The sequence below is a fragment of the Cherax quadricarinatus genome, chromosome 18 (assembly GCF_038502225.1).
Source record: "Cherax quadricarinatus isolate ZL_2023a chromosome 18, ASM3850222v1, whole genome shotgun sequence".
NCBI classification, from domain to species: Eukaryota; Metazoa; Arthropoda; class Malacostraca; order Decapoda; family Parastacidae; genus Cherax; species Cherax quadricarinatus.
In genome coordinates this window covers 11727222-11754862 of record NC_091309.1, presented here as the reverse complement: position 1 = coordinate 11754862, position 27641 = coordinate 11727222, and the positions used below count along the sequence as shown (strand labels likewise).

At 38.2% G+C, this 27641-nt stretch overlaps 1 protein-coding gene across 1 annotated transcript in view; it reads right to left on the bottom strand.

Moving 5' to 3' along the window:
• Positions 1-9365: 9365 nt before the first annotated feature.
• LOC128689375 (serine-rich adhesin for platelets) overlaps positions 9366-27641 on the bottom strand; it is a gene marked incomplete at its 5' end in the record, with an annotated part of 47550 nt that continues 29274 nt past the window's right edge. The window contains 3 exon segments of the mRNA XM_070086184.1: positions 9366-17112; positions 17847-18038; positions 19979-20238. Of these exon segments, the coding sequence (XP_069942285.1) occupies positions 11452-17112; positions 17847-18038; positions 19979-20238 (6113 nt within the window). The 3' untranslated portion in view covers positions 9366-11451.

The following is a 27641-nucleotide window of genomic DNA, read 5'->3' as shown; positions in this document are numbered from 1 at the left end:
TCTCCATCATCCCATGGATATCTATTGAATTACAGGTAACAAAAAGTAAACAAATATGCAAAATCTATTTCCTGTACATAATATTTTGGTAAACCTAATTCTATATACCAAAGTGTTAGCATAATAAAAAACTATGACTTTCCATCTGATCACTTATGCTACTCATTAAAAACCTACACCAACAGTAAATCCTGAATGAGCATTTATGTCAACAAGGGTCACAAATTCTGGCAATAAAAGCATGGGAAGCAGCAATGTTGTCAAAAAAAAGCAATTGCAAAAGTTTACCTAATTCATACGTAAAAACTGGAATAACAGTTCTTCTACAAGTCACTTTCATACATACACTAACAAAAGTAATAACACCATTCAATGCATCCAATATACCTGACAATAATCCTTACTATAGGCTCTTCTTTTTTCTGTAAAATGTGAAAAATATTCAACAAGTGTACAAACAGTACAAGTAATATCAAAAGCCCTACACTATGCACTGGATGGTAATATTATTTTTCTGGTGTAACTTTTTTTTCCCCCTTGAGTCCTGCACTCTCATCTTCAATAGACAATAAACAAAGAAAAAGGCTTCATATATGTCACATTTACCATGTTTGAATTTCTCACTACATTAAAGGCCATAATTACATTAGAAATTAAAGCATATTTTCATTAAAATTAGCTACTTAACAACAAACGTCACCGACTGACAAAGGACATTCGTATCTTTAAATCAGCTGATTTCATGATGGACCCACATCAACAAGAGTAGCATTTCTGGAAACACTATACAAAAAAAGATAATGTATCTTATAAGACTTGAAAGATGCTAAGAAATGAGAAGAAAAAAAAAAGAGCACAAGTAAAAGGTAATCACTAACAGCTTGACTGGTCAGAGACCAGGCCACAATTTGCATACAGATCAAACCTCCACCACTTGTGCTGAATGACCCATATGGTTTTAAAGCTTTGTGAAATACAATACAGATATAGCAGGATGATGAATAAAATTATTCAAAGTTCAACACAAAGGTTCGGTAAAAGTAACAAGACTAATTAACAAATAGCAGCAAAATTTATCTAATTCTGTAATATGAGGGGTACATCTAAACTGGTGCTGGGATTAAGGAAAAAATGAGCTATGAAGAAAGAATGTGAGAATTTGGACTTATGTCAGAGGAAGAACAATTTGAAAGAATATAATCAAGGCATACAAAATATTCCTGAGCATAGACAGGATAAGCAGACAGGATCTTTAACAGGAATGAAACAAGAAGAGGAAATGGATGAAAATGAACCACATGGCAATCAGAATACTTTTCTTGAATATAAGATTAGTAAACAAGTGGAATGAACTGAACAACAATACAGCAGAAGGAGACTTCATAGGGGTTCAGAAATAGGTATGACATGACATGAGACTAACAACACGATTGCAAACAATTCACAAAACAGGTGAGGCTTAAATACATGGCAGATGAGTCCTGGAACTCACTAGCCTGTGAGTTTCAGGACTTGCCTGCCATGGGTTTAAGCCCCACCCATTCTGTGATTTGAATATATAGAGGTGGGACCAAGAGCTGGAGTTCACTCTTGCAAACTCAAATACACATATACATACAGGGCTGTCATGTCACTCATTCAAAGTTAAGAGGGAGGACCAAGAGTAAGAGCTCACCCACTGCAAATTCAGAGGTATTTACAAACATACTCAAATGCCAAACATCAAAAGATATGTGGATATGGCGACAGTAATACTGTCGCCATATCCACAATGAAGCCTATGTGAATTAATAATCAAACAACGAATACCAGTAATGAAAGTAAATATACGTACAATGTTTCATTCCATTAATCTCCCTCATTATTACATCTTCACTGTTAAAAATCTTAACAAAAAATAATTCAAATATCTTATAACAGCCAATATATGATGACACCATGCTGAGAATGACAGCTCTTAACATAATAAGCATGTTCTTTCTTAACACATGTGAAATTTGAGCAAAGTCTAAAAGCATTTATGGTAATTTGCATAACAAATGTACAAAGTTATAAAATGTGTCTGAAGGCATATAATATATATATATTGTCTGATGCAAAGAGCTCTTTTTCGGTGGGGCAGAATGTGCCGTATGTATAATCATGTGCAAGAGAAAAGTGATACATGAGAGGTTTAAACACTTCTAAATAAACCATTACCTGAAAATATAAGGTTCAGTTGATAAATGTGACACTTGTGCAAGATTTGGAAATCTTTATTCTGGAAACATTTTGCCACAGTGGCTTCTTCAGTCCAATGCAGAGAAAGGTGGAAGATGAGTAGTAGTTTGAGGTAATCAGTCTCTCAGCCTAAAGTGAGGGACTGATTACCTCAATCTCATCAGCCAGTTTTCTCTGTACTGGACTGGAGAAGCCACTACATGGCAAAACCTTTCCAAAATAAAGATTCCCAAATGTTACACAAGTGTCTCATTTATTCACTTGACAGTTTTCTAAACCATTTATACATATTAAGATTCAGTACACAGTAAATTAGACCTTACATAGAGATTCTGGGTGGGTCTGGAGTCACCTTTGAAATGTAATGAATGTTCTTGTTGAACAAAATTTGTAAATATTTTATTAATTTTCTTTTTTGAGAACCAAAAAGAATTTCAGCCTCATCCTGGTTATACTACAACAGGTTTTACAAAAATAATAAAGCAAATATTATTAATAAGGGAAAATAAAATTAAAAAACTCTGAGCTTGTCAAATAAGCAAATAAAATCTTATAAGTGACTCATATATGTATATATGTATGTATATACATATAAATATATATATATATATATATATATATATATATATATATATATATATATATATATATATATATATATAATAATGAATGTGTGTGTGTGTGTGTGTGTGTGTGTGTGTACTCACCTAGTACTCACCTAGTTGAGGTTGCGGGGGTCGAGTCCAAGCTCCTGTGTGTGTGTGTGTGTGTGTGTGTGTGTGTGTGTGTGTGTGTGTGTGTGTGTGTGTGTGTGTGTGTGTGTGTGTGTGTATATGTATATGTATATATGTATGTATATGTATATATATATACGTATATATATATATTTTTTTTTTTTTTTTTCAACAAGTCGGCCGTCTCCCACCGAGGCAGGGTGACCCAAAAAAGAAAGAAAATCCCCAAAAAGAAAATACTTTCATCATCATTCAACACTTTCACCACACTCGCACATTATCACTGTTTTTGCAGAGGTGCTCAGAATACAACAGTCTAGAAGCATACACATATAAAGATACACAACATATCCCTCCAAACTGCCAATATCCCAAACCCCTCCTTTAAAGTGCAGGCATTGTACTTCCCATTTCCAGGACTCAAGTCCGACTATATATATATATATATATGTATTTATGTATGTGTATATATATATATATAAATATATATAAAATATTATATATATTATATATGCGTGGGGAGTTTTGAATCAAGTGTGAGAGTAATGGTGGTTGGGGATTTTAATGCTAAAGTGGGTAAAAATGTTATGGAGGGAGTAGTAGGTAAATTTGGGGTGCCAGGGGTAAATGTAAATGGGGAGCCTTTAATTGAGCTATGTGTAGAAAGAAATTTGGTAATAAGTAATACATATTTTATGAAAAAGAGGATAAATAAATATACAAGGTATGATGTAGCACGTAATGAAAGTAGTTTATTAGATTATGTATTGGTGGATAAAAGGTTGATGAGTAGGCTCCAGGATGTACATGTTTATAGAGGGGCAACTGATATATCGGATCATTATTTAGTTGTAGCTACAGTTAGAGTAAGAGGTAGATGGGAAAAGAGGAAGGTGGCAACAACAAGTAAGAGGGAGGTGAAAGTGTATAAACTAAGGGAGGAGGAAGTTCGGGTGAGATATAAGCGACTATTGGCAGAAAGGTGGGCTAGTGCAAAGATGAGTAGTGGGGGGGTTGAAGAGGGTTGGAATAGTTTTAAAAATGCAGTATTAGAATGTGGGGCAGAAGTTTGTGGTTATAGGAGGGTGGGGGCAGGAGGAAAGAGGAGTGATTGGTGGAATGATGAAGTAAAGGGTGTGATAAAAGAGAAAAAGGTAGCTTATGAGAGGTTTTTACAAAGCAGAAGTGTTATAAGAAGAGCAGAGTATATGGAGAGTAAAAGAAAGGTAAAGAGAGTGGTGAGAGAGTGCAAAAGGAGAGCAGATGATAGAGTGGGAGAGGCATTGTCAAGAAATTTTAATGAAAATAAGAAAAAATTTTGGAGTGAGTTAAACAAGTTAAGAAAGCCTAGGGAAAATATGGATTTGTCAGTTAAAAACAGAGTAGGGGAGTTAGTAGATGGGGAGATGGAGGTATTGGGAAGATGGCGAGAATATTTTGAGGAACTTTTAAATGTTAAGGAAGAAACAGAGGCAGTAATTTCATGCACTGGTCAGGGAGGTATACCATCTTTTAGGAGTGAAGAAGAGCAGAATGTAAGTGTGGGGGAGGTACGTGAGGCATTACGTAAAATGAAAGGGGGTAAAGCAGCTGGAACTGATGGGATCATGACAGAAATGTTAAAAGCAGGGGGGGATATAGTGTTGGAGTGGTTGGTACTTTTGTTTAATAAATGTATGAAAGAGGGGAAGGTACCTAGGGATTGGCAGAGAGCATGTATAGTCCCTTTATATAAAGGGAAAGGGGACAAAAGAGACTGTAAAAATTATAGAGGAATAAGCTTACTGAGTATACCAGGAAAAGTGTACGGTAGGGTTATAATTGAAAGAATTAGAGGTAAGACAGAATGTAGGATTGCGGATGAGCAAGGAGGTTTTAGAGTGGGTAGGGGATGTGTAGATCAGGTGTTTACATTGAAGCATATATGTGAACAGTATTTAGATAAAGATAGGGAAGTTTTTATTGCATTTATGGATTTAGAAAAGGCATATGATAGAGTGGATAGAGGAGCAATGTGGCAGATGTTGCAAGTATATGGAATAGGTGGTAAGTTATTAAATGCTGTAAAGAGTTTTTATGAGGATAGTGAGGCTCAGGTTAGGGTGTGTAGAAGAGAGGGAGACTACTTCCCGGTAAAAGTAGGTCTTAGACAGGGATGTGTAATGTCACCATGGTTGTTTAATATATTTATAGATGGGGTTGTAAAGGAAGTAAATGCTAGGGTGTTTGGGAGAGGGGTGGGATTAAATTATGGGGAATCAAATTCAAAATGGGAATTGACACAGTTACTTTTTGCTGATGATACTGTGCTTATGGGAGATTCTAAAGAAAAATTGCAAAGGTTAGTGGATGAGTTTGGGAATGTGTGTAAAGGTAGAAAGTTGAAAGTGAACATAGAAAAGAGTAAGGTGATGAGGGTGTCAAATGATTTAGATAAAGAAAAATTGGATATCAAATTGGGGAGGAGGAGTATGGAAGAAGTGAATGTTTTCAGATACTTGGGAGTTGACGTGTCGGCGGATGGATTTATGAAGGATGAGGTTAATCATAGAATTGATGAGGGAAAAAAGGTGAGTGGTGCGTTGAGGTATATGTGGAGTCAAAAAACGTTATCTATGGAGGCAAAGAAGGGAATGTATGAAAGTATAGTAGTACCAACACTCTTATATGGGTGTGAAGCTTGGGTGGTAAATGCAGCAGCGAGGAGACGGTTGGAGGCAGCGGAGATGTCCTGTTTAAGGGCAATGTGTGGTGTAAATATTATGCAGAAAATTCGGAGTGTGGAAATTAGGAGAAGGTGTGGAGTTAATAAAAGTATTAGTCAGAGGGCAGAAGAGGGGTTGTTGAGGTGGTTTGGTCATTTAGAGAGAATGGATCACAGTAGAATGACATGGAAAGCATATAAATCTATAGGGGAAGGAAGGCGGGGTAGGGGTCGTCCTCGAAAGGGTTGGAGAGAGGGGGTAAAGGAGGTTTTGTGGGTAAGGGGCTTGGACTTCCAGCAAGCGTGCGTGAGCGTGTTAGATAGGAGTGAATGGAGACGAATGGTACTTGGGACCTGACGATCTGTTGGAGTGTGAGCAGGGTAATATTTAGTGAAGGGATTCAGGGAAACCGGTTATTTTCATATAGTCGGACTTGAGTCCTGGAAATGGGAAGTACAATGCCTGCACTTTAAAGGAGGGGTTTGGGATATTGGCAGTTTGGAGGGATATGTTGTGTATCTTTATATGTTTATGCTTCTAGACTGTTGTATTCTGAGCACCTCTGCAAAAACAGTGATAATGTGCGAGTGTGGTGAAAGTGTTGAATGATGATGAAAGTATTTTCTTTTTGGGGATTTTCTTTCTTTTTTGGGTCACCCTGCCTCGGTGGGAGACGGCCGACTTGTTGAAAAAAAAAAAAAAAAAAAAAAAATATATATATATATATATATATATATATATGTCGTGCTGAATAAGCAGAACTTGCGATCTTGGCTTAAACAGCAACGCTCATCTTGCTATATAGGACAAGTGAAAATTTGTGTATGCAATAATTTCGCCAAAATCATTCTGAACCTAACGAAAAAAATATATTCCACTGTGTTTGTTTAGTATTAAATTGTTGTAAACGTATTTAAAATATATTTAGTTGGGTTAGGCTAAAATAAATTGGGCTTGTTATAATAAGGTTAGGTAAGTTTTCTAAGTTCCTTTTGGTGCAAAATTAATTTTTTTTACATTAACATTAATTAAAAAAAAATATCTTTAAACGTATAAGAGAAAATTTTAGAAAGGACTTTATTTTAAATGAGTTCTTGCTAACTGACCAGTTTTACATATTCGGCACGACATATATATATATATATATATATATATATATATATTATATATATTATTTTTTATTATTATCACACTGGCCGATTCCCACCAAGGCAGGGTGGCCCGAAAAAGAAAAACTTTCACCATCATTCACTCCATCACTGTCTTGCCAGAAGGGTGCTTTACACTACAGTTTTTAAACTGCAACATTAACACCCCTCCTTCATATAAAAAAAAAAAAAAAAAAAAAAAAAAAAAAAAAAAAAAAAAAAAAAAAAAAAAAAAATATATATATATATATTTATATATATATATATATATATTATATACATATATATATATATATATATATATATATATATATATATATATATATATATTTATATATATATATAATATACATATACAGTATATATATATTATATATATATACATATATATATATTATATATATATATATATATATATATATATATATATATATATATATATATATATATATATATATATATATATATATATATATATATATATATATATATATATATATATATATATATATATATATATATATATATATAAGCGACTATTGGCAGAAAGGTGGGCTAGTGCAAAGATGAGTAGTGGGGGGGTTGAAGAGGGTTGGAATAGTTTTAAAAATGCAGTATTAGAATGTGGGGCAGAAGTTTGTGGTTATAGGAGGGTGGGGGCAGGAGGAAAGAGGAGTGATTGGTGGAATGATGAAGTAAAGGGTGTGATAAAAGAGAAAAAGGTAGCTTACGAGAGGTTTTTACAAAGCAGAAGTGTTATAAGAAGAGCAGTGTATATGGAGAGTAAAAGAAAGGTGAAGAGAGTGGTGAGAGAGTGCAAAAGGAGAGCAGATGAAAGAGTGGGAGAGGCACTGTCAAGAAATTTTAATGAAAACAAAAAATTTTGGAGTGAGTTAAACAAGTTAAGAAAGCCTAGGGAAAGTATGGATTTGTCCGTTAAAAACAGAGTAGGGGAGTTAGTAGATGGGGAGAGGGAGGTATTAGGTAGATGGCGAGAATATTTTGAGGAACTTTTAAATGTTGAGGAAGAAAGGGAGGCGGTAATTTCATGCACTGGCCAGGGAGGTATACCATCTTTTAGGAGTGAAGAAGAGCAGAATGTAAGTGTGGTGGAGGTATGTGAGGCATTACATAGAATGAAAGGGGGTAAAGCAGCTGGAACTGATGGGATCATGACAGAAATCTTAAAAGCAAGGGGGGATATAGTGTTGGAGTGGTTGGTACTTTTGTTTAATAAATGTATGAAAGAGGGGAAGGTACCTAGGGATTGGCGGAGAGCATGTATAGTCCCTTTATATAAAGGGAAAGGGGACAAAAGAGATTGTAAAAATTATAGAGGAATAAGTTTACTGAGTATACCAGGAAAAGTATACGGTAGAGTTATAATTGAAAGAATTAGAGGTAAGACAGAATGTAGAATTGCGGATGAGCAAGGAGGCTTCAGAGTGGGTAGGGGATGTGTAGATCAAGTGTTTACATTGAAGCATATATGTGAACAGTATTTAGATAAAGGTAGGGAAGTTTTTATTGCATTTATGGATTTAGAAAAGGCATATGATAGAGTGGATAGAGGAGCAATGTGGCAGATGTTGCAAGTTTATGGAATAGGTGGTAAGTTACTAAATGCTGTAAAGAGCTTTTATGAGGATAGTGAGGCTCAGGTTAGGGTGTGTAGAAGAGAGGGAGAATACTTCCCGGTAAAAGTAGGTCTTAGACAGGGATGTGTAATGTCACCATGGTTGTTTAATATATTTATAGATGGGGTTGTAAAAGAAGTAAATGCTAGGGTGTTTGGGAGAGGGGTGGGATTAAATTACGGGGAATCAAATTCAAAATGGGAATTGACACAGTTACTTTTTGCTGATGATACTGTGCTTATGGGAGATTCTAAAGAAAAATTGCAAAGGTTAGTGGATGAGTTTGAGAATGTGTGTAAAGGTAGAAAGTTGAAAGTGAACATAGAAAAGAGTAAGGTGATGAGGGTATCAAATGATTTAGATAAAGAAAAATTGGATATCAAATTGGGGAGGAGGAGTATGGAAGAAGTGAATGTTTTCAGATACTTGGGAGTTGACGTGTCGGCGGATGGATTTATGAAGGATGAGGTTAATCATAGAATTGATGAGGGAAAAAAAGTGAGTGGTGCGTTGAGGTATATGTGGAGTCAAAAAACGTTATCTATGGAGGCAAAGAAGGGAATGTATGAAAGTATAGTAGTACCAACACTCTTATATGGATGTGAAGCTTGGGTGGTAAATGCAGCAGCGAGGAGACGGTTGGAGGCAGTGGAGATGTCCTGTCTAAGGGCAATGTGTGGTGTAAATATTATGCAGAAAATTCGGAGTGTGGAAATTAGGAGAAGGTGTGGAGTTAATAAAAGCATTAGTCAGAGGGCAGAAGAGGGGTTGTTGAGGTGGTTTGGTCATTTAGAGAGAATGGATCAAAGTAGAATGACATGGAAAGCATATAAATCTATAGGGGAAGGAAAGAGGGGTAGGGGTCGTCCTCGAAAGGGTTGGAAAGAGGGGGTAAAGGAGGTTTTGTGGGCGAAGGGCTTGGACTTCCAGCAAGCGTGCGTGAGCGTGTTAGATAGGAGTGAATGGAGACAAATGATACTTGGGACCTGATGATCTGTTGGAGTGTGAGCAGGGTAATATTTAGTGAAGGGATTCAGGGAAACCGGTTATTTTCATATAGTCGGACTTGAGTCCTGGAAATGGGAAGTACAATGCTTGCACTTTAAAGGAGGGGTTTGGGATATTGGCAGTTTGGAGGGATATGTTGTGTATCTTTATACGTATATGCTTCTAAACTGTTGTATTCTGAGCACCTCTGCAAAAGCACTGATAATGTGTGAGTGTGGTGAAAGTGTTGAATGATGATGAAAGTATTTTCTTTTTGGGGATTTTCTTTCTTTTTTGGGTCACCCTGCCTCGGTGGGAGACGACCGACTTGTTGAAAAAAAAAAATAAATATATATATATATACACACACACACACCATATAAACAATTTACAACCAACATCTTTAATAGTTGATGGATAAAGAGCAGGATGGCCACCACTTCAGTGTTTCATTTTTAACTCCTACAATATCATTATCTATTCGTGTAAAAATACAAATTTAGCTCATGACTGTATTCACTACATCATGACTAAATTCAGCAGGCTGGTGCGAGGAGAGGATATACTCCTAGCTGCAATAAAAGCATGTTCTATTAACAATCACAATGTGTGCTTCACCAATTAGTCAATAAAGTGTATCACAAACCTCCACTTCCAGCCCAAAATGTTTTACAATGTACTAGATAACTACAATTATGAAGTTATTCAATAGTTTATAATTGAACTAACCTCAGGAATAATCACAAGTGTGAAGAAACACAGACACACTGTGTTAAAGCTAATGTTGGATCACTGATACTGATGGTGCCCAAGTAGCTTCTCAGTGCTTACACACACACAAAAAAAAATATGGACATCACAGAAAACCAATAAGGACACTCGCAGAAGTCACATCACTCAATTTAGATAGGTGACCATTGACAAGAAAATCAAATGCAATACTGTATTTCTATATATAACTGACAAGCAGGTTGCAGGGCAACCATTCATGATATTAAATGAACAAAACACTGTTTCCCCAATATACCATTTGTTATGTAGTTAACTTATGAAACACGAACTTACTTGGTAATATAACACATCATTTGCACTACAAGTTGTTTTATCTTCATAAAAAAACAATGCTAAACATTGTTTATGTCTCACAATTCATGTGAAATTTTGCACATCAAGGTTGAAACTAATTATGAGCTCAACATACCAAATATTTATTACAACAATACTATAGAGAACTGGACCAATACTAAAGAATTCCTTAATTTTAAGCTGTGTTTTATGTCCTTCAAAATACTAGGGATATCACAATGGATTAAAATACAAAACTGCTGCACTGCCATACAAATTAATATTAAAATGTTACTATAGTAAAAAACTTGTGAAAAATAAATCTGTTCAATAGTTGCATATAACATTCTTGTTCGACATTGCTCAAGTAAAGACGAGGGAGGTTCAAATACTTTGGCCCAACATGTCATCACCTGTAAAGCACAGGAAATGTACAAGTACCTAAAGGGAAAAATACAGAAAAAATTGAGAGAGAAAAGAAAGAAAAATTATAAAATAAAAAAATGAGAAAGAGAGATAAATGATAAAAAAGAAAAAAAAACATAAAAAGAGAAGAGGAAAGAAAAAGAAAATAGAGAACAATTATGAGAAAAAGAGAGAGAGAGAAAGAAAAATGTAAGAGAAATAGAGGAAAACTTAATTTTTTCCCAAAATTATAGGTAGGTAACAAGGAAAATCGAACATGCTGAAACTACTACAAATGGTGAGTCTTTCCTGTTTCAACATATTGATCTTATCATTGCAACCTTATTACCAAGTGTCTTGGGTAAGAAAAAAAAAAAGATATACAGGGGAGACAGAAACTCAAGTGTCCCAAACAAAACTTTTAAAGTGACTAATAAGTGTTTGAAACACAGTGATAAAAGTATATTTGTGAATTTATAATTTACAAAATAAATGGCAGCTAAGGTACACCATAGCATATAAGCTTATATATATGTGGCATCCAACAATATTAACTCTTGAGGCATGGCCTGGGGCCACTGCTGCTGCTGACACTAGGTTCAGCACACTGCTGTTTGGCGTCAATCACATGCGTCACATCACAGACGGGGGTACAGGCACTTGACTGTGGCACAGAGCCACCTCTCTCCTTTGCACTCAACACTGAATTCCCACCCGCTGCACCACAGAGGGCAAAACATCCACTGCTTTGGGATCGAGCAACGACAACTGTACTACTGAGGGGTATCGATATTCCAGCAGTGTTGCTGATAGGTATGGATGTAACTACAGTACTACTGGAGGAGACTGCTGTACCAGCTGTACTGACAACGGGTGTGGATGTACTTGTTGTACTGCCAAGGGCTATGGTAGTACCTAAATTACTGCTTAGGGGTACAGTTGTACTAGCTTTACGGTTTGCAGATACTGTTTTAACATCTTTTTTACATGCTGGTAAACTGTTACCGGACGAGCTGCTTAGAGATACACCTGTACTTCTACTGGGTGCAGTTAAAACTACTGTACAAGTCGGGGATACAGTCATACCTGCTGCACTGTTTTGGGGTACAGTCATACTCACAGTACTACTTACAGGTACAGATGTATTAGCTGTACTACTTAGGGATACAGCTATACCTGCTGTGCTGCTTTGGGGAACGATAGAGTTGGCTGCACTAGTTTGGGATAGAGTAGTTATACTTGCAGTACTACTCTGGCATATAGTAGTACTCGCAGAACTAATCTGGGGTACAGAAGTACATGTTGTATTACTGTGGGCCACAGTAGTACTTGATGTACTTTGGCATACAGTAGTACTTGCTGTACTAATCTGGGACACCACTGTGCTTAATGTAGTACTTTGAGGGACAGTTCTACTCACTGCACTAGTTTGGGGTGCGGCTGTACTCACTGTACTACTCAGTGGCACAGTGGTGTTTGTTGGACTGCTTTCAAGTCCAGATATACTTCCTATACCACTTAAAGGTATGGGTGCACTTGTTATACTGCTTAGCGATACAGATGTAGTCACTGTATTACTTACAGGTGCAGACATACTTAATGTACTGCTGAGGGGTACATATGGGATACCAACCAATGGTGAAGAAGCTGTGCAGATCAAGGGTACAGTTGTACTTGATGTACTACATGATGTACCTTTAACAATGGTAACAGCAGGAGACTTTGGTACTAGTGCTGTTACAGTCATTGGCATAGTTACAGTCACTGAGGTGAAACTAGGATCTGTTACAGCAGCAACACTACTTGTGGGTATGGGTAGAACACAACTGCTACTGCTAGAGGGAATGGGTGCATATGCTGTGCTCTCAGTGGACATTGTCAAAACAGCTGCACTTCTACATGGTACTGATCCAACACCACTGTTGTTGGTTGATACAGACACAACAGATGCATTACTCTTGGGTGTGTTCCCTGCAGTTACACTGATGTAAGATGACTGGAGGGTCTGTGTAGAAGTTAAGGGCTGTGAGACAGACTGCAGTGAGTTTGGTGGCAAATTTATGGAGAGTGCAGTACTACCTGGATAGAAGGCTTGGGGAAGTGTCACAGGGCAGGTAGGTAGAGAGACAGCAGAGTTGTTGTAAGATACAACTGGTAGAGAACTGGACACATTACTCAAGGAAATAGGAAGGGCAGATGAAGAATTACATAGTGAGAATGACATAGCTGCAGCTGACACTTCAGGAGTAACTAAAGTGTTAGCCAGAGGCAATGGCAGAGAATTTACAATACTGTCTGGGTACAGTGTAGGGAAGCTTGAGGAAACCGATACGTTTGTTCCATGAGGAATATAAACTTTATTCCCAGAAGCACTATTTATGGGGGTATTCAGCCCACTTGTTGAAAAAGATGAACTGACCTGGGAAACTGGAAATGAGGAGGATACAACAGAACTAGGGAAAGAATTTGAGATTCCACCCAGTTGACCAGATGTTGCATTATCTACCACCTTTCTGCTGTTTGCTTCTACATTTTTAGCTTTGGTCTTGTTATTACTTGCTATTCTTAGTTCTGGCTGTTGGGAGGAAATCCCATGATGTCTAGATTGAGGTGAATTTGCTTGGGAAACATTATTAACATGTGTCTGTAGTGTTGCACACTGGGTAGAGTTCAAACACTTAGGAGATTGTGGTGTATGAGGTCTGTTAGGTTTTGGAGACTGGGGGGTATGTGATATACTGGACTGTGAAGTGGTGGAGGGTACTACTTGCATGAGACATACCCCAGGCTGATTGCTAATGATAGATCTTGGAGACTGAGGCACAGGAGGCTTTAATGAATTTGGGGAATTACAAACACTTTTGGGTGTAAGTAAGGTGTGAGAGACTGATGTTTGTACACAAGCATTTTGTTTGTAAGAAGAATTTTGCAAAGAGACAGAATTGGAGTTTAAGATATCTGACGAGTCAAGAAATGAAGAGGCCATTGAGGGCATTTGCTGGGTACTTAACTGAAATTTCTCTGGTTGGCCAGATACTGTCAAACACTGGGGTTGTGTAACTAGCAAACCAGTATTATTTAATCGGTGAGACTGACTGACTGTTGGCTGGAGATTTGGATGTAGTTTTGGAGACTGGGTTTGAGGCCTTGTAGACTGTACTGAAGGTATTGATTTGGGAGACTGTGGTGTAAGAGGTCTTGAAGACTGATTTGTGCTATACTGCCTTGGTGATTGAGCTGGATATGGTCTTGGAGACTGGGTTGATGTAGGAGTCCTAGGAGATGGAGGAGTCATTGGTCGTGGAGACATAGTCTGAGCAGGAACCTGAGATACCAGAGGCACCATAGGAAGGAGGCTTGATTGCAAAGGCAATTCTGGCATCATCTTTGCCCCTCCGATGTTTCGTGGGCTAAGAGGTGATCGAGGTGGGAGACATGCAGGGAATGTTGGGATAAATGATGCAGAGTGATGTGGAGGTATAAGGCCAATAGTCTCTGCTCCTTGGTACAAATAAGGATATGCTGGATAGGCCAGAGAGGGATTAGTGTAATAAGGCAAAGGAAGAGTACCAATGGCCCCTGGAAAAGATACCCCACAAGAAGGAATTATACTAACACCAACTGCCGGTGAACCAAGAGTAAGATGCTGTTGTGGCTGAAGATTAGTATTAGGAGCAGTGAGTGAACTAACTGTTTCAGCCTTAACTTGTGCAATACCAGTACTCATGGCTGTTGAGACAGCCAATTTTAGTTGATTCATAAGTGGACTGTTGGCTACAAGGCTTGCCATGCTGTTTCCAACCAAACCCACTGTTCCACCATTGGTTTTATTATCTTGCTTTATTTCAAGTTTGGAACTACCACTTGTTTGCACACTTGGTAATTTTAAATTTCTATTGGTGGTACTACTGTTGTTGCTTGATGATCTTGCACTCTTTGTATTCTTATGTGGATAATTTTTGTCTTGTGAAGTGTTAGCATTACTAATGACTTTTGAACTAGAATTTGTACTTTCCTTAACTCCACTTGTTAATGATGTAGATAGTGTGGGAGCAGCTTTGGTAGTGGCAATAAGTGTGTCTTTGACTTTTGATACAGCAGCATGAGGCTCAACAACTACTGGGTCCGTCTGCACATTGCTTGGACATCTTTGGTCAACAGTCTGTGAAGGTAATAATCGCAAAGTAGACGATGCAGTCTGAGTTGTCGCTGGTGCTGTAGACTGTACGGAAGACGCAGAGGAAGTTGAACGCGAGACTGAAGTTGGAGAAATCAAATCATTACTAACTGGCACTGATATAGGACCCAATGTTTTTGGGTCAAGTTTTAAAACACTAGCACGCTTTTGAGATCCATTATTGTCAACCACATGAGAATACATAGGCTTAACCCCTGCAGATGGATTTCCCAAAAATCGAGGAGCATTGCGCGCTTTGAAAAACTTATTTGTTCGAGGGGGTTCTTTGTTACCCTTGCTAAGTGATGATTTACCTGCTACCAAAGCTAACTGTTCTCGGGATATTGTAGGGTTCCAACTTTTGGGAGGAGTTTTCAAAGTTTTGTAACCATAAGACTGTGAAGACTTTCTGCATCCACTACCAGATAAAGATTTTGCTGTCAATTCTTGTTTACCTTCCTTCTTTGAATTTAACCCATTATTAGGCTTTTGCTCTTTATTTTTATTTTCTTCCCCTTGAGAAATTTTAGATGTACCAGCTTTAAGATGTGGCTTATTTAGGTTAGCCATACTTGCTGCAGTAAGACTGGCTGGGATGTGACTTAACCGAGAGTCTTTAGTGTTATCATCCTTCAGCTCCTTACTATTCTGTAAGTCACCCCACTTTTTCATATCAGAATTTTTGTCCATAGTTTTCTCTTTACTATCAGCCATAGTTTTGTCATTGCACGTATTGTCCAGATGACGCTCGTCATTAGAATTTACTTTAGGTGTTACTCCTTTCATTTCTCTCACATTAGCACTTTCTGATTTTTGGTTCAGTATGGAAATATTACTCATATTTGAGGATTTTAGCTTTTCCCCTTTTTGACAATGCTGATCTTTATTTGACTTCGTGTCTCCCTTGCTTCGTACCACTTCACCTGATCTATCTTTTGTCCTCGATTTTTTTGCACAATTACCTGCTTCAAAAGCATTTTTCTCTGCATGCTTTTCTACAGGTTTAGGCAGAAATTCTTCACATAGAGAACCACTTTCTATTTTTGACAAAAGTTCACAAGCTTCTGACTCTATGGAATTGAGCACCCCCTCAACAGTCGTGTCCCGCCCGCACACACTCATCACTCCTGACTCACTTATTTTGAGCTGCACTTCTTTACCCTCATCTTCCTCGCTTACTCTGACCCCCTCTCTCCTGGAACTGACATCTGCAGGCACTTGAGAATTTTCCCTTTTAACATGGGCTTTTTCCACAGGTCCTGTTGAATTCCATTTATTTACAACACCTACATCCCCATCACCTTCTGTGTGTCTATGGACATCAGTGTTACACAAAACAGGAATATTTGTATTATTAGGAATACAATTCCCAGTCACTGGAACACACCCAGCATTTGAGATTATTGCACAGGGAACTCCAGCAGGGCTTATGTAGCCAAGCTCTCCGGGCATGAATGCGACCCCAACACTCACACCATTACTTGGCGTTGTATAAGCTCCAGAGTATGTCACAATGGTGTCCACTACACTAGATCCACTTACAGCACTCTCTGTTTTCATAATACTATCACAAACATTACCCTGTGTCAATTCTGAATGTGGCTCATGCTTTACCACTGCTTGTGAATCCTTTGTACAAGGTTCAACAAATGTACTCACAAATGTTTCAATTGAATTTGCAGTTGATAAATTTTTCTCTCCAGTTTCTTTCAATTTTGGTGTCTCACAAGGTTTCTCTTCAATTTTTATGGATTCGCTCACAGGCATTTCCACAGATGATTCATTCTTTACTGGAGAATCAGAGTCTAAAGCTCCAACAGCCTGTAAAAGAGGAGCACAACTGTAGTCTGACATGCTGCTTGTTGAGTCTGAGGACCCATACATAGTACTGGTAATATCACCACCAACACTTGGCTCCAATTTTGGCATTTCTTCCGAGGAGCTGAGAGGTTCAGAACTGAAGCTCTCCGGATCTAACTTGATTTTTTTACTTGCACGTTCGTATATTCGGTAAAACAGCTGTAACGGCTCAGTCTGAAAGAAGAGCTTCAGATTAGTGAGGAAAAAATTTACTGAGGGTAGATTTTTAACTGTAATGTAAAACTTTTACATTTACATAACAGAATATTTATGAAAAACTAATTTTTTCATAGCCTTTGCACATTTCTGAATGTTGCAAGAAATTATATAACTTAACATATTCATCCTGCCTTCCTGATTTAGTCTGTCCTTAAAAGATGTTAGTGTGGACAGCCATACTCCTGACAACTAGGAAGCCTTAACACAAACCTGATGAGTCCTGCTGTGTACAGTATTAGGTCGGACCTCAAATCGATTACACTAATCACCACCAGCCTGTATGGTAAGGTGCTAGATTTACTTATTATTATTGATTTTAGTATCATTATTTATGTAAAAAGTTATTCCTCAATTGAATTTATTACTCTCAGTACTATGATATAGATCTAGAGTAAGAAGATCCTCAGCTATCAACCAAAATCAACACTAAATTTAGCCAATAATGGAGTACTGATAGAAAAGGCTTCACTTACATAACTTTCAGGATTTTCCTATATTGCCTCTGAGACTGAGGCTGAGCGAACATTTGTATGAAATTTAATAATTCAAAACACTCAATAATGATGTATGAAGTCGGTCTTGTAACACAATATTGGCCAGAAACAAATCAATAGTCAATTAAAAAATCTCTCATAATAACCTGGACATGACCATAATACACAAGCCTGCAAATAAGAATAAATACAAACCCTCTGCCATGATGTGATGTAAGCCACATCAACGAGTGTTAAGGTATCATGTAGTGGGTCATCTGATGAGCTTGTAAGAAGAGCCATGGGGTGAGATGGTCCGACACCAAACTTTGCTCGTAGTAATCTCTTCAACTGAGCTACACTGACTCCAGCTGGGCATTGGAGGTAACGAACATGGCCAAATGAATTCTGTAATTTACAATCTAGTATTAAAAAGAGTACAATTCCAAAACACGAGAAAAAGAATGTATCCAACTGAATTGCAAAAGCACACTATACATTCTACAGAATACATTCTAGCTCTCCAAATATTAGAACCTAGAAAATATCTTGTACAATCAGACACTAAAGATTACTTTAGTTTTAACTCTATGTTAGGCTGTATGTATCACCCCTTTCCAAATCATATTAAACTTTTTCTTTATGCTCACATGGCTCCTAATTCCAAAAATTCAATTATCCAATATTTTTATTGAAGGGCAAACTACGAATAGATTCAATAATTTGTGGATTTTCACAGTTATCCCTAAATTGTGGGGCTCAGCACAAGACCCCCAATATTGTTGCTTGGTGCACACCCCCTATATTGTGGGGCTTGGGATATGACTCCTAAATTCAAAACTAACATAGGATTTAGTTCAAAATGTGCTGATTGGCTTACCCACATCCAAATCTTATATCTTTCTGGTCATTCTTGTGAATTCCACTCCTAACCAGATTAGAGAAATAATTAAAGAGATACAACACAAACTGAGGCAGTGAAAAACTTCTGTGGATAAAATTTTGTATTATTCATGACTTTTGAGATTTGTGAGACTGAATAGTAGAAGAACTGTATATTCATATCAATGAATGCAGTCATAAAAGCCATTCTCATTACTCACAATGTCTTAAATAAGAGCCCCATTAACCCTTTGAGGGTTTTCGTCGTACTAGTACGTTTTACGCGTAGGGGTTTTTGACGTACTAGTACTCATAAATTCTAGCGGCCTCAAATCTAGTGGGAGAAAGCTGGTAGGCCTTCATATGAAAGAATGGGTCTATGTGGTCAGTGTGCACAGTCTAAAAAAAATCCTGCAGCACACAGTGCATAATGAGAAAAAAAAAACTTTGACCATTTTTTTTTAATAAATCAGCGACTTTGCAGTGTATTTTCGTATGGTATTTATTGTTGTATTCTAGTTTTCTTGGTCTCATTTTATAGAATGGAAGACATATTACAGAAATTGAGATGATTTTGACTGGTTTTACAAAGAAAGGTGCCTTGAAATTGAGCTCAAAGTAGCAGAAATGTTCGATTTTTACCAAACTTCAAAAGTAAACAAATCGTGCCAAGCGTGCAATACACGTCAACTGGTGAGTCTAATATTCTTTCACAAGTGCACCAATAATATTTATACCATTTTTTACACTAATGCAGTAGTCTGCATAACAGTAAATCTTATATTTTTTGTGAAAATAAAAATTCAAAGTGGAAAGCAAAAGAATATAAGAGGGGACTTGAGACATGACTAATGACTAGAGGAAATGTCATTTTAGTGCCAGGAATGTCTTTCTTGTTTATTCTGGACCCTATTCCGAAATTGGCATCTTTTGAAATTTGTGTGAAATTGGCAAAATTGCTAAATTCTGACCACTGTACTGGATAGTTGAATTTCATAAATGAGTGGTTTCTTGCATCCATTCGATAGAAAAAATGGAGTTCTAGCGAAATATTCATGTTTTTTGTCGACTAGTACAGTGAAATTGGCCGAAAATGGGGCTCAAAGTGGGCAAAATCACCGATGCGTAAACATCGCCGAGACCGCTAACTTTGCGAGAGCATAATTCCGTAAGTTTTCTATCAAATTTCAAACTTTTGGTGTCTTTATGATCGGGAAAAGATTCTCTATCTTTTCATAAGAGAAAATAATTTTTTTTTTTTTTTAAATTTGGCCGACCCTGAGAACGAGTTTCGGAGAGGGCCTGTCGACCCTCAAAGGGTTAAAAGCACTCCTCATTTCTCACAATGTCTTGAACAAGAGCCCCATTCAAGAAACTTCCCATTTCACACAATATCTACAACAACATGAACCCATTAAAAGCATTTAACATTTCCCACAATATCTAAAATATCCAATTTCACTTACTTTATTAACCTGGTTAGTTAGCTCATCACCCCTCACAGTTTGAGGGTTAATATTAAAGCATGTATTTAGTGACGTAGCTGGCATCAGGTGAGTGTTGTAGCATCTGTTGGTCAAGGAGGATGGTGCTGGGTGTAGGGCCAGAGACACTGGGTCATCTGGCAGTATGTACCACCTTCCCAGATCACTTCCTCCATCTTCTGGTGTTGCGGGGGGTGTCTCGGGGTGGCCCGAGTAAAATTCTCGCCGCTTACACATTTCATCTGGAAACAATCTTACTGGTAATCCTCCAAAACTTAATAATTACATCTTAATGGCAGCATCTCAGGAAGGTGTGAGGAAAATTCTCACCTCTTACTCATTTCACCTGGAAACAATTTTAATGATAAGGCTTCACAATCTACAGTCCCTGTATAATTAATTTCCCTTTCTTGACTTAAGCATTATTATTATTACAGTACTGTACATACATGAGACAGCACAAACCCCAAGAGGGTCCTACAGTCCCTAGGGAATTGAAGGTAACCAGGTTTCATCCAAAGAAGGAGAGTAGGACCAATTAATTGGACTAAGTGAACTTGAGCAGCATCAAGGTGTTCATTTTGAAGAGTCTTGACTGTACAAATACTGTATGAGTCAGTGAAAACAAATGCTCCTGAAACAGTTATAATTTCAAGTTAATTCTGGTTTGCTTCTTCATTTTTATTTTAACATACTGTTATTTATTCATAGGGCATTTATCTGTTTCTAAAATTCATAACCACTCATCTCATAAAAAAAATTCCATCCCCTTGGGCACTCCTCCTTGCACCCAGTACATGCAAACTTTAGAATTTATATCAGCCAAGGCCACACAAGGAATATGTACAGTCCTGTTCTCTAAACATATGATTTTAAAAATGCAACCTTTGGCAAACTGTCTAATTTCCATGCTACAACTTCAGAACCTAACAATAATATGAAGAAAGTAAGTTAAATTTTAGAGCATTTGTATGATTTAAAATGGGTTCCTGAAGGTTCCTCAAAATGCACCAAAACTCTTGAATACTGAAAATAGGTGTAGGTAGTAGGTTGGTAGACAGCAACCACCCAGGGGAGTACTACCGTCCTGCCATATGACTGTGAAGCGGAAACCTGTAACTGTTTTGCATGATGGTAGGAATGCTGGTCTCTTTTTCTGTCTCATAAACACGCTAGATAGCAGGGATATCTTGCTACTCCTACTTACACTTTGGTCACACTTCACAGACACGCACATGCATATATATATACATACATCTAGGTTTTTCTCCTTTTTCTAAATAACTCTTGTTCTTCTTTATTTCTTCTATTGTCCATGGGGAAGTGGAAAAGAATCTTTCCTCCGTAAGCCATGCGTGTCGTATGAGGCGACTAAAATGCCGGGAGCAATCTGCTAGTAACCCCTTCTCCTGTAGACATTTACTAAAAAAGAGAAGAAGAAAAACTTTATAAAACTGGGATGCTTGAATGTGCGTGGATGTAGGGGGTAGGGGGATGTAGGGGAATTTCGGTGGGGGGAAATAAATGGGATTAAATCTGGAGTATCTGATAGAGTTAGAGCAAAGGAAGGGGTAGCAGTAATGTTGAAGGATCAGTTATGGAAGGAGAAAAGAGAATATGAAAGTGTAAATTCAAGAATTATGTGGATTAAAGTAAAGGTTGGATGCGAAAAGTGGGTCATAATAAGCGTGTATGCACCTGGAGAAGAGAGGAATGTAGAGGAGAGAGAGAGATTTTGGGATATGTTAAGTGAATGTATAGGAGCCTTTGAACCAAGTGAGAGAGTAACTGTGGTAGGGGATCTGAATGCTAAAGTAGGAGAAACTTTTAGAGAGGGTGTGGTAGGTAAGTTTGGGGTGCCAGGTGTAAATGATAATGGGAGCCCTTTGATTGAACTTTGTATAGAAAGGGGTTAAGTTATAGGCAATACATATTTTAAGAAAAAGAGGATAAATAAGTATACAAGATATGATGTAGGGCGAAATGACAGTAGTTTGTTGGATTATGTATTGGTAGATAAAAGACTGTTGAGTAGACTTCAGGATGTACATGTTTATAGAGGGGCCACAGATATATCAGATCACTTTTTAGTTGTAGCTACACTGAGAGTAAAAGGTAGATAGGATACAAGGAGAATAGAAGCATCAGGGAAGAGAGAGGTGAATGTTTATAAACTAAAAGAGGAGGCAGTTAGGGTAAGATATAAACAGCTATTGGAGGATAGATGGGCTAATGAGAGCATAGGCAATGGGGTCGAAGAGGTATGGGGTAGGTTTAAAAATATAGTGTTGGAGTGGTCAGCAGAAGTTTGTGGTTACAGGAAGGTGGGTGCGGGAGGGAAGAGGAGCGATTGGTGGAATGATGATGTAAAGAGAGTAGTAAGGGAGAAAAAGTTAGCATATGAGAAGTTTTTACAAAGTAGAAGTGATGCAAGGAGGGAAGAGTATATGGAGAAAAAGAGAGAGGTTAAGAGAGTGGTGAAGCAATGTAAAAAGAGAGCAAATGAGAGAGTGGGTGAGATGTTATCAACAAATTTTGTTGAAAATAGGAAAAAGTTTTGGAGTGAGATTAACAAGTTAAGGAAGCCTAGAGAACAAATGGATTTGTCAGTTAAAAATAGGAGAGGAGAGTTATTAAATGGAGAGTTAGAGGTATTGGGAAGATGGAGGGAATATTTTGAGGAATTGTTAAATGTTGATGAAGATAGGGAAGCTGTGATTTCGTGTATAGGGTAAGGAGGAATAACATCTTGTAGGAGTGAGGAAGAGGCAGTTGTGACTGTGGGGGAAGTTCGTGAGGCAGTAGGTAAAATGAAAGGGGGTAAGGCAGCCGGGATTGATGGGATAAAGATAGAAATGTTAAAAGCAAGTGGGGATATAGTTTTGGAGTGGTTGGTGCAATTATTTAATAAATGTATGGAAGAGGGTAAGGTACCTAGGGATTGGCAGAGAGCATGCATAGTTCCTTTGTATAAAGGCAAAGGGGACAAAAGAGAGTGCAAAAATTATAGGGGGATAAGTCTGTTGAGTATACCTGGTAAAGTGTACGGTAGAGTTATTATTGAAAGAATTAAGAGTAAGACGGAAAATAGGATAGCAGATGAACAAGGAGGCTTTAGGAAAGGTAGGGGGTGTGTGGACCAGGTGTTTACAGTGAAACACATAAGTGAACAGTATTTAGATAAGGCTAAAGAGGTCTTTGTGGCATTTATGGATTTGGAAAAGGCGTATGACAGGGTGGATAGGGGGGCAATGTGGCAGATGTTGCAGGTGTATGGTGTAGGAGGTAGGTTACTGAAAGCAGTGAAGAGTTTTTACGAGGATAGTGAGGCTCAAGTTAGAGTATGTAGGAAAGAGGGAAATTATTTCCCAGTAAAAGTAGGCCTTAGACAAGGATGTGTGATGTCACCGTGGTTGTTTAATATATTTATAGATGGGGTAGTAAGAGAAGTAAATGCGAGGGTCTTGGCAAGAGGCGTGGAGTTAAAAGATAAAGAATCACTCATAAAGTGGGAGTTGTCACAGTTGCTCTTTGCTGATGACACTTTGCTCTTGGGAGATTCTGAAGAGAAGTTGCAGAGATTGGTGGATGAATTTGGTAATGCAAAAGAAGAAAATTAAAAGTGAATACAGGAAAGAGTAAGGTTATGAGGATAACAAAAAGATTAGGTGATGAAAGATTGGATATCAGATTGGAGGGAGAGAGTATGGAGGAGGTGAATGTATTCAGATATTTGGGAGTGGACGTGTCAGCGGATGGGTCTATGAAAGATGAGGTGAATCATAGAATTGATGAGGGGAAAAGGGTGAGTGGTCACTTAGGAGTCTGTGGAGACAAAGAACTTTGTCCTTGGAGGCAAAGAGGGGAATGTATGAGAGTATAGTTTTACCAACGCTCTTATATGGGTGTGAAGCATGGGTGATGAATGTTGCAGCGAGGAGAAGGCTGGAGGCAGTGGAGATGTCATGTCTGAGGGCAATGTGTGGTGTGAATATAATGCAGAGAATTCGTAGTTTGGAAGTTAGGAGGAGGTGCGGGATTACCAAAACTGTTGTCCAGAGGGCTGAGGAAGGGTTGTTGAGGTGGTTCGGACATGTAGAGAGAATGGAGCGAAACAGAATGACTTCAAGAGTGTATCAGTCTGTAGTGGAAGGAAGGCGTGGTAGGGGTCGGCCTAGGAAAGGTTGGAGGGAGGGGGTAAAGGAGGTTTTGTGTGCAAGGGGCTTGGACTTCCAGCAGGCATGAGTGAGCGTGTTTGATAGGAGTGAATGGAGACAAATGGTTTTTAATTCTTGACGTGCTGTTGGAGTGTGAGCAAAGTAACATTTATGAAGGGGTTCAGGGAAACCGGCAGGCCGGACTTGAGTCCTGGAGATGGGAAGTACAGTGCCTGCACTCTGAAGGAGGGGTGTTAATGTTGCAGTTTAAAAACTGTAGTGTAAAGCACCCTTCTGGCAATACAGTGATGGAGTGAATGACGGTGAAAGTTTTTTTTTTTGGGCCACCCTGCCTTGGTGGGAATAGGCCAGTGTGATAATAAAAAAATAATAATAACTCTCAAATTAAAATTCTTCCCAGCTTCATAACTTGCCACTCTCCAAATTTACTCCCTTTACATGTAAGCATTGTGGGCCCTATCATACCTGCTCTTAAAATTATGTATGGAGCCTGCCTCTACCACTTCTTCACTAAGGTCATTCCACTTCCTGACACCTCTGAGACTGAAAAAATGCAGTGTCTTCTAACATCTCAGTAGCCTAGGGAATGAATTGATTTAACAATTAAAAAAAGAAGAGGAGAGTTGGGGTATTGGGAAGATGGTGAGAATATTTTGAGGAATTGTTAAATGTTGATGAGGAAAGGGTGGCTGTGATTTTATGCATTAGCCAGGGTGGTATAACATCTTTTAGGAGTGAGGAAAAGCCAAATGTGAGAGTGGGGGAGATGCACATGGCAGTATGTAAAAATGAAAGAGAGTAATGCAACTGGGGTTGATAGGATAAAGACAGAAATGTTAAAAGCAGGTGGGGATACAGTTTTGGCTACTAAAAGTGTTATCCAGAGAGCTGAAGAGGGGCTGTTGAGGTGGTTCAGACATTTAAAGAGGATGGAACAAACCAAGATGACTTGGAGGATGTATAAATCTGTAGTGGAGGGAAGGTGATAGGGGTCGTACCAGGAAAGATTGGAGGGATGGGGTAAAGGAGGTCCAGCAAGCATGTGGGAGCATGTTAGATACGGGTGAGTGGAGGCAAGTGGTTTTTGACCTGACATGCTGTTTGGAGTGTGAGCAAGGTAACATTTATGAAGGAATATAAGGAAACCAGGTAGCTGGACTCGAGTCCTGGAGGTGGGAAGTACAGAGTCTACACTCTGAAGGAGGGGTAGGGATATTTGTGGTTTTGAACTGTAGTATCAGTGCTCCTCTGGCAAGACAGTGATGGAGTGAGTGATGGTGAAAGTGTTTCTTCTTTTTTTGGGTCACCCTACCTCGGTGGGAGACAGTGTTTTAAAAAGAATAGAAATTTGAATTGCACACCTATCATTATATCAACTATATGATGAATAAGTACTGCATCTTATTCATCATCTTGTTGGCATTATAAATTTGATCTAATGATACTTGTTTGACACAGCAGCAACTCCATTTCTAAATCTCTGGCCCATTTTACTGTATAGGCCTGACCTACTTCCACTAGTGGTCCCTGCCCACGTGACCACACCTACCATTGCTGCATCTTTTCGCCTCTTCCACTGTTTCCGGCATAAAGGTTACATTCTCATACTTCTATTGGATTGATAAGGCCTACTGTGCAGGCAAAATGTCTGTCATTAAAGATATTTAGGTGTTGCACATACATCTTACTAATCTACACCCCTTCTACATTATATCCTCTGTTCCCTATCTATAAGGCATAAAAAATTTAGGTGAAAATAAAAAGAATACAGGAGAATAGATAAAAAAAAAGTTTGTTTAGCCCCATCCACAGGCACAACAAGAGACCACAAATGTAAACTAAGGAAAAAACAATCCCTAAAAAAGATACTAGAAAGTATTTCTTTACAAAGTGTTTGACCACTGGAATGGAATTAGAGAGGAAGTAGTACGTGTTGCAACCAATGAAGCTTTACAAAATTGCAGGGACACTGATGATAGGTCGCCATGAGTATAATTTTACTCCTGTGACTAAAAAGCGTAACATGTAAGTTATAAGAACAAAACTCTTGAGTGTTCACAGTGGGCTACCCTTGCTAACAGTCATGTGATTATCTTATATTCTTACACTGTGCAAATAAGGACACAGTGCAAAGGCTGGCATATTATTACATTCATGGGGAGAACTAAACCTGTAAGGGTCATACATAGCCTGAGGAAACGGGAGGCAATCAGGTTCAACCCAAGGGAGGACAAGTCCAGTTCCTTGAATCAAGAGCCATTCACCAGTATCAAGAAACCTTCCTTGAGGGGCAGAGGCTGTTGCAGTAGTTAAGCGTGCCTCCAACCTAGGCAAAAATAGTCTGCCTGGAGGGGAGTTTTAATGCTGGCTGCTGGTGAGCGAGTGTAATTTTCACCTTTATATTGTGCTTTGTGCATATGTTTTTTATCAAGGTAAAAATCAATAGGTTGAAGTTTAAAAGTTTATTAGAACTGTTAAATGCAACCAAATTCTGTATGCTATGAATAATAAAAACTACAATGTATTTTTTTTCATCTTTTAGCAATGCACAGAGCAACAGTTTCATGCTCCATAGAACTTTCCTTGCTGTATATCTTGTAAGATGCAAAAAACACTCCATGGATGATGCTCAAAATCCTAGGGAGACTGCAGAGCCTGCATCCTGTGTGAACTACGTGCCATGGCAGCAGCCCGTGTGTGGGCAGAGCTGCGAATGCTCGCTGCGGTCGTCCGCATCCTGAGTGTCCAATCCTTGAAAGGAGAAAAAGAAAAGAAAATTGACAGAGGAAGAAAGAACTGACAAAAAAGCAAATGAAAAGAAACTAAGTACAGTAGAAACTTCCATACAGTGGCAGAAAAAAGGCTTCATTTTAACAGTGCCTAAGCCAAACAGCTGTATGTAGCAAGTGATGCAGAACCTTGAAAATCCAGAACACCAACCATAAAAATTATGCGAGTCAATGAGGCTGAATAGCATTCAGGTTTGTGAAATTAGTATAGCATACACCACATCTGCTTGGGAACATCAAGCCTAGATTGTCCAACCAGGTACATCTCAGGCAAAACACTGACAAACTGACCAACATCAACAAGGAAGCCTTTCCCAAACTGAGAAAACTGCTTTGCTTTATACATATACTGGCAAAGGATTGCCAACCATTCAGTGCTTCTTACACTTGGTGGTGAGACTTTGATGCAGTATATTGAAGGGGTTCAAAACATCAACAACATTATGACAAATGCCAAAAAGAAATTTTGTGTGACCATCACATGTGATGGAAAAAAATGTGCCATATGTACTAGATTCTGTGAAATTCCTAACAGTAATGTTTAATAAACTGAGTGGTGATGCTACAGCCCCAGTGTGTTCTCACATGCTTCAAGAGTGATCTCTGTGCACAGTATTATTGGTTCAAGTAAAACACTGTGATGTACAATACATTCATAAAGCCATCATGAAAAATTTG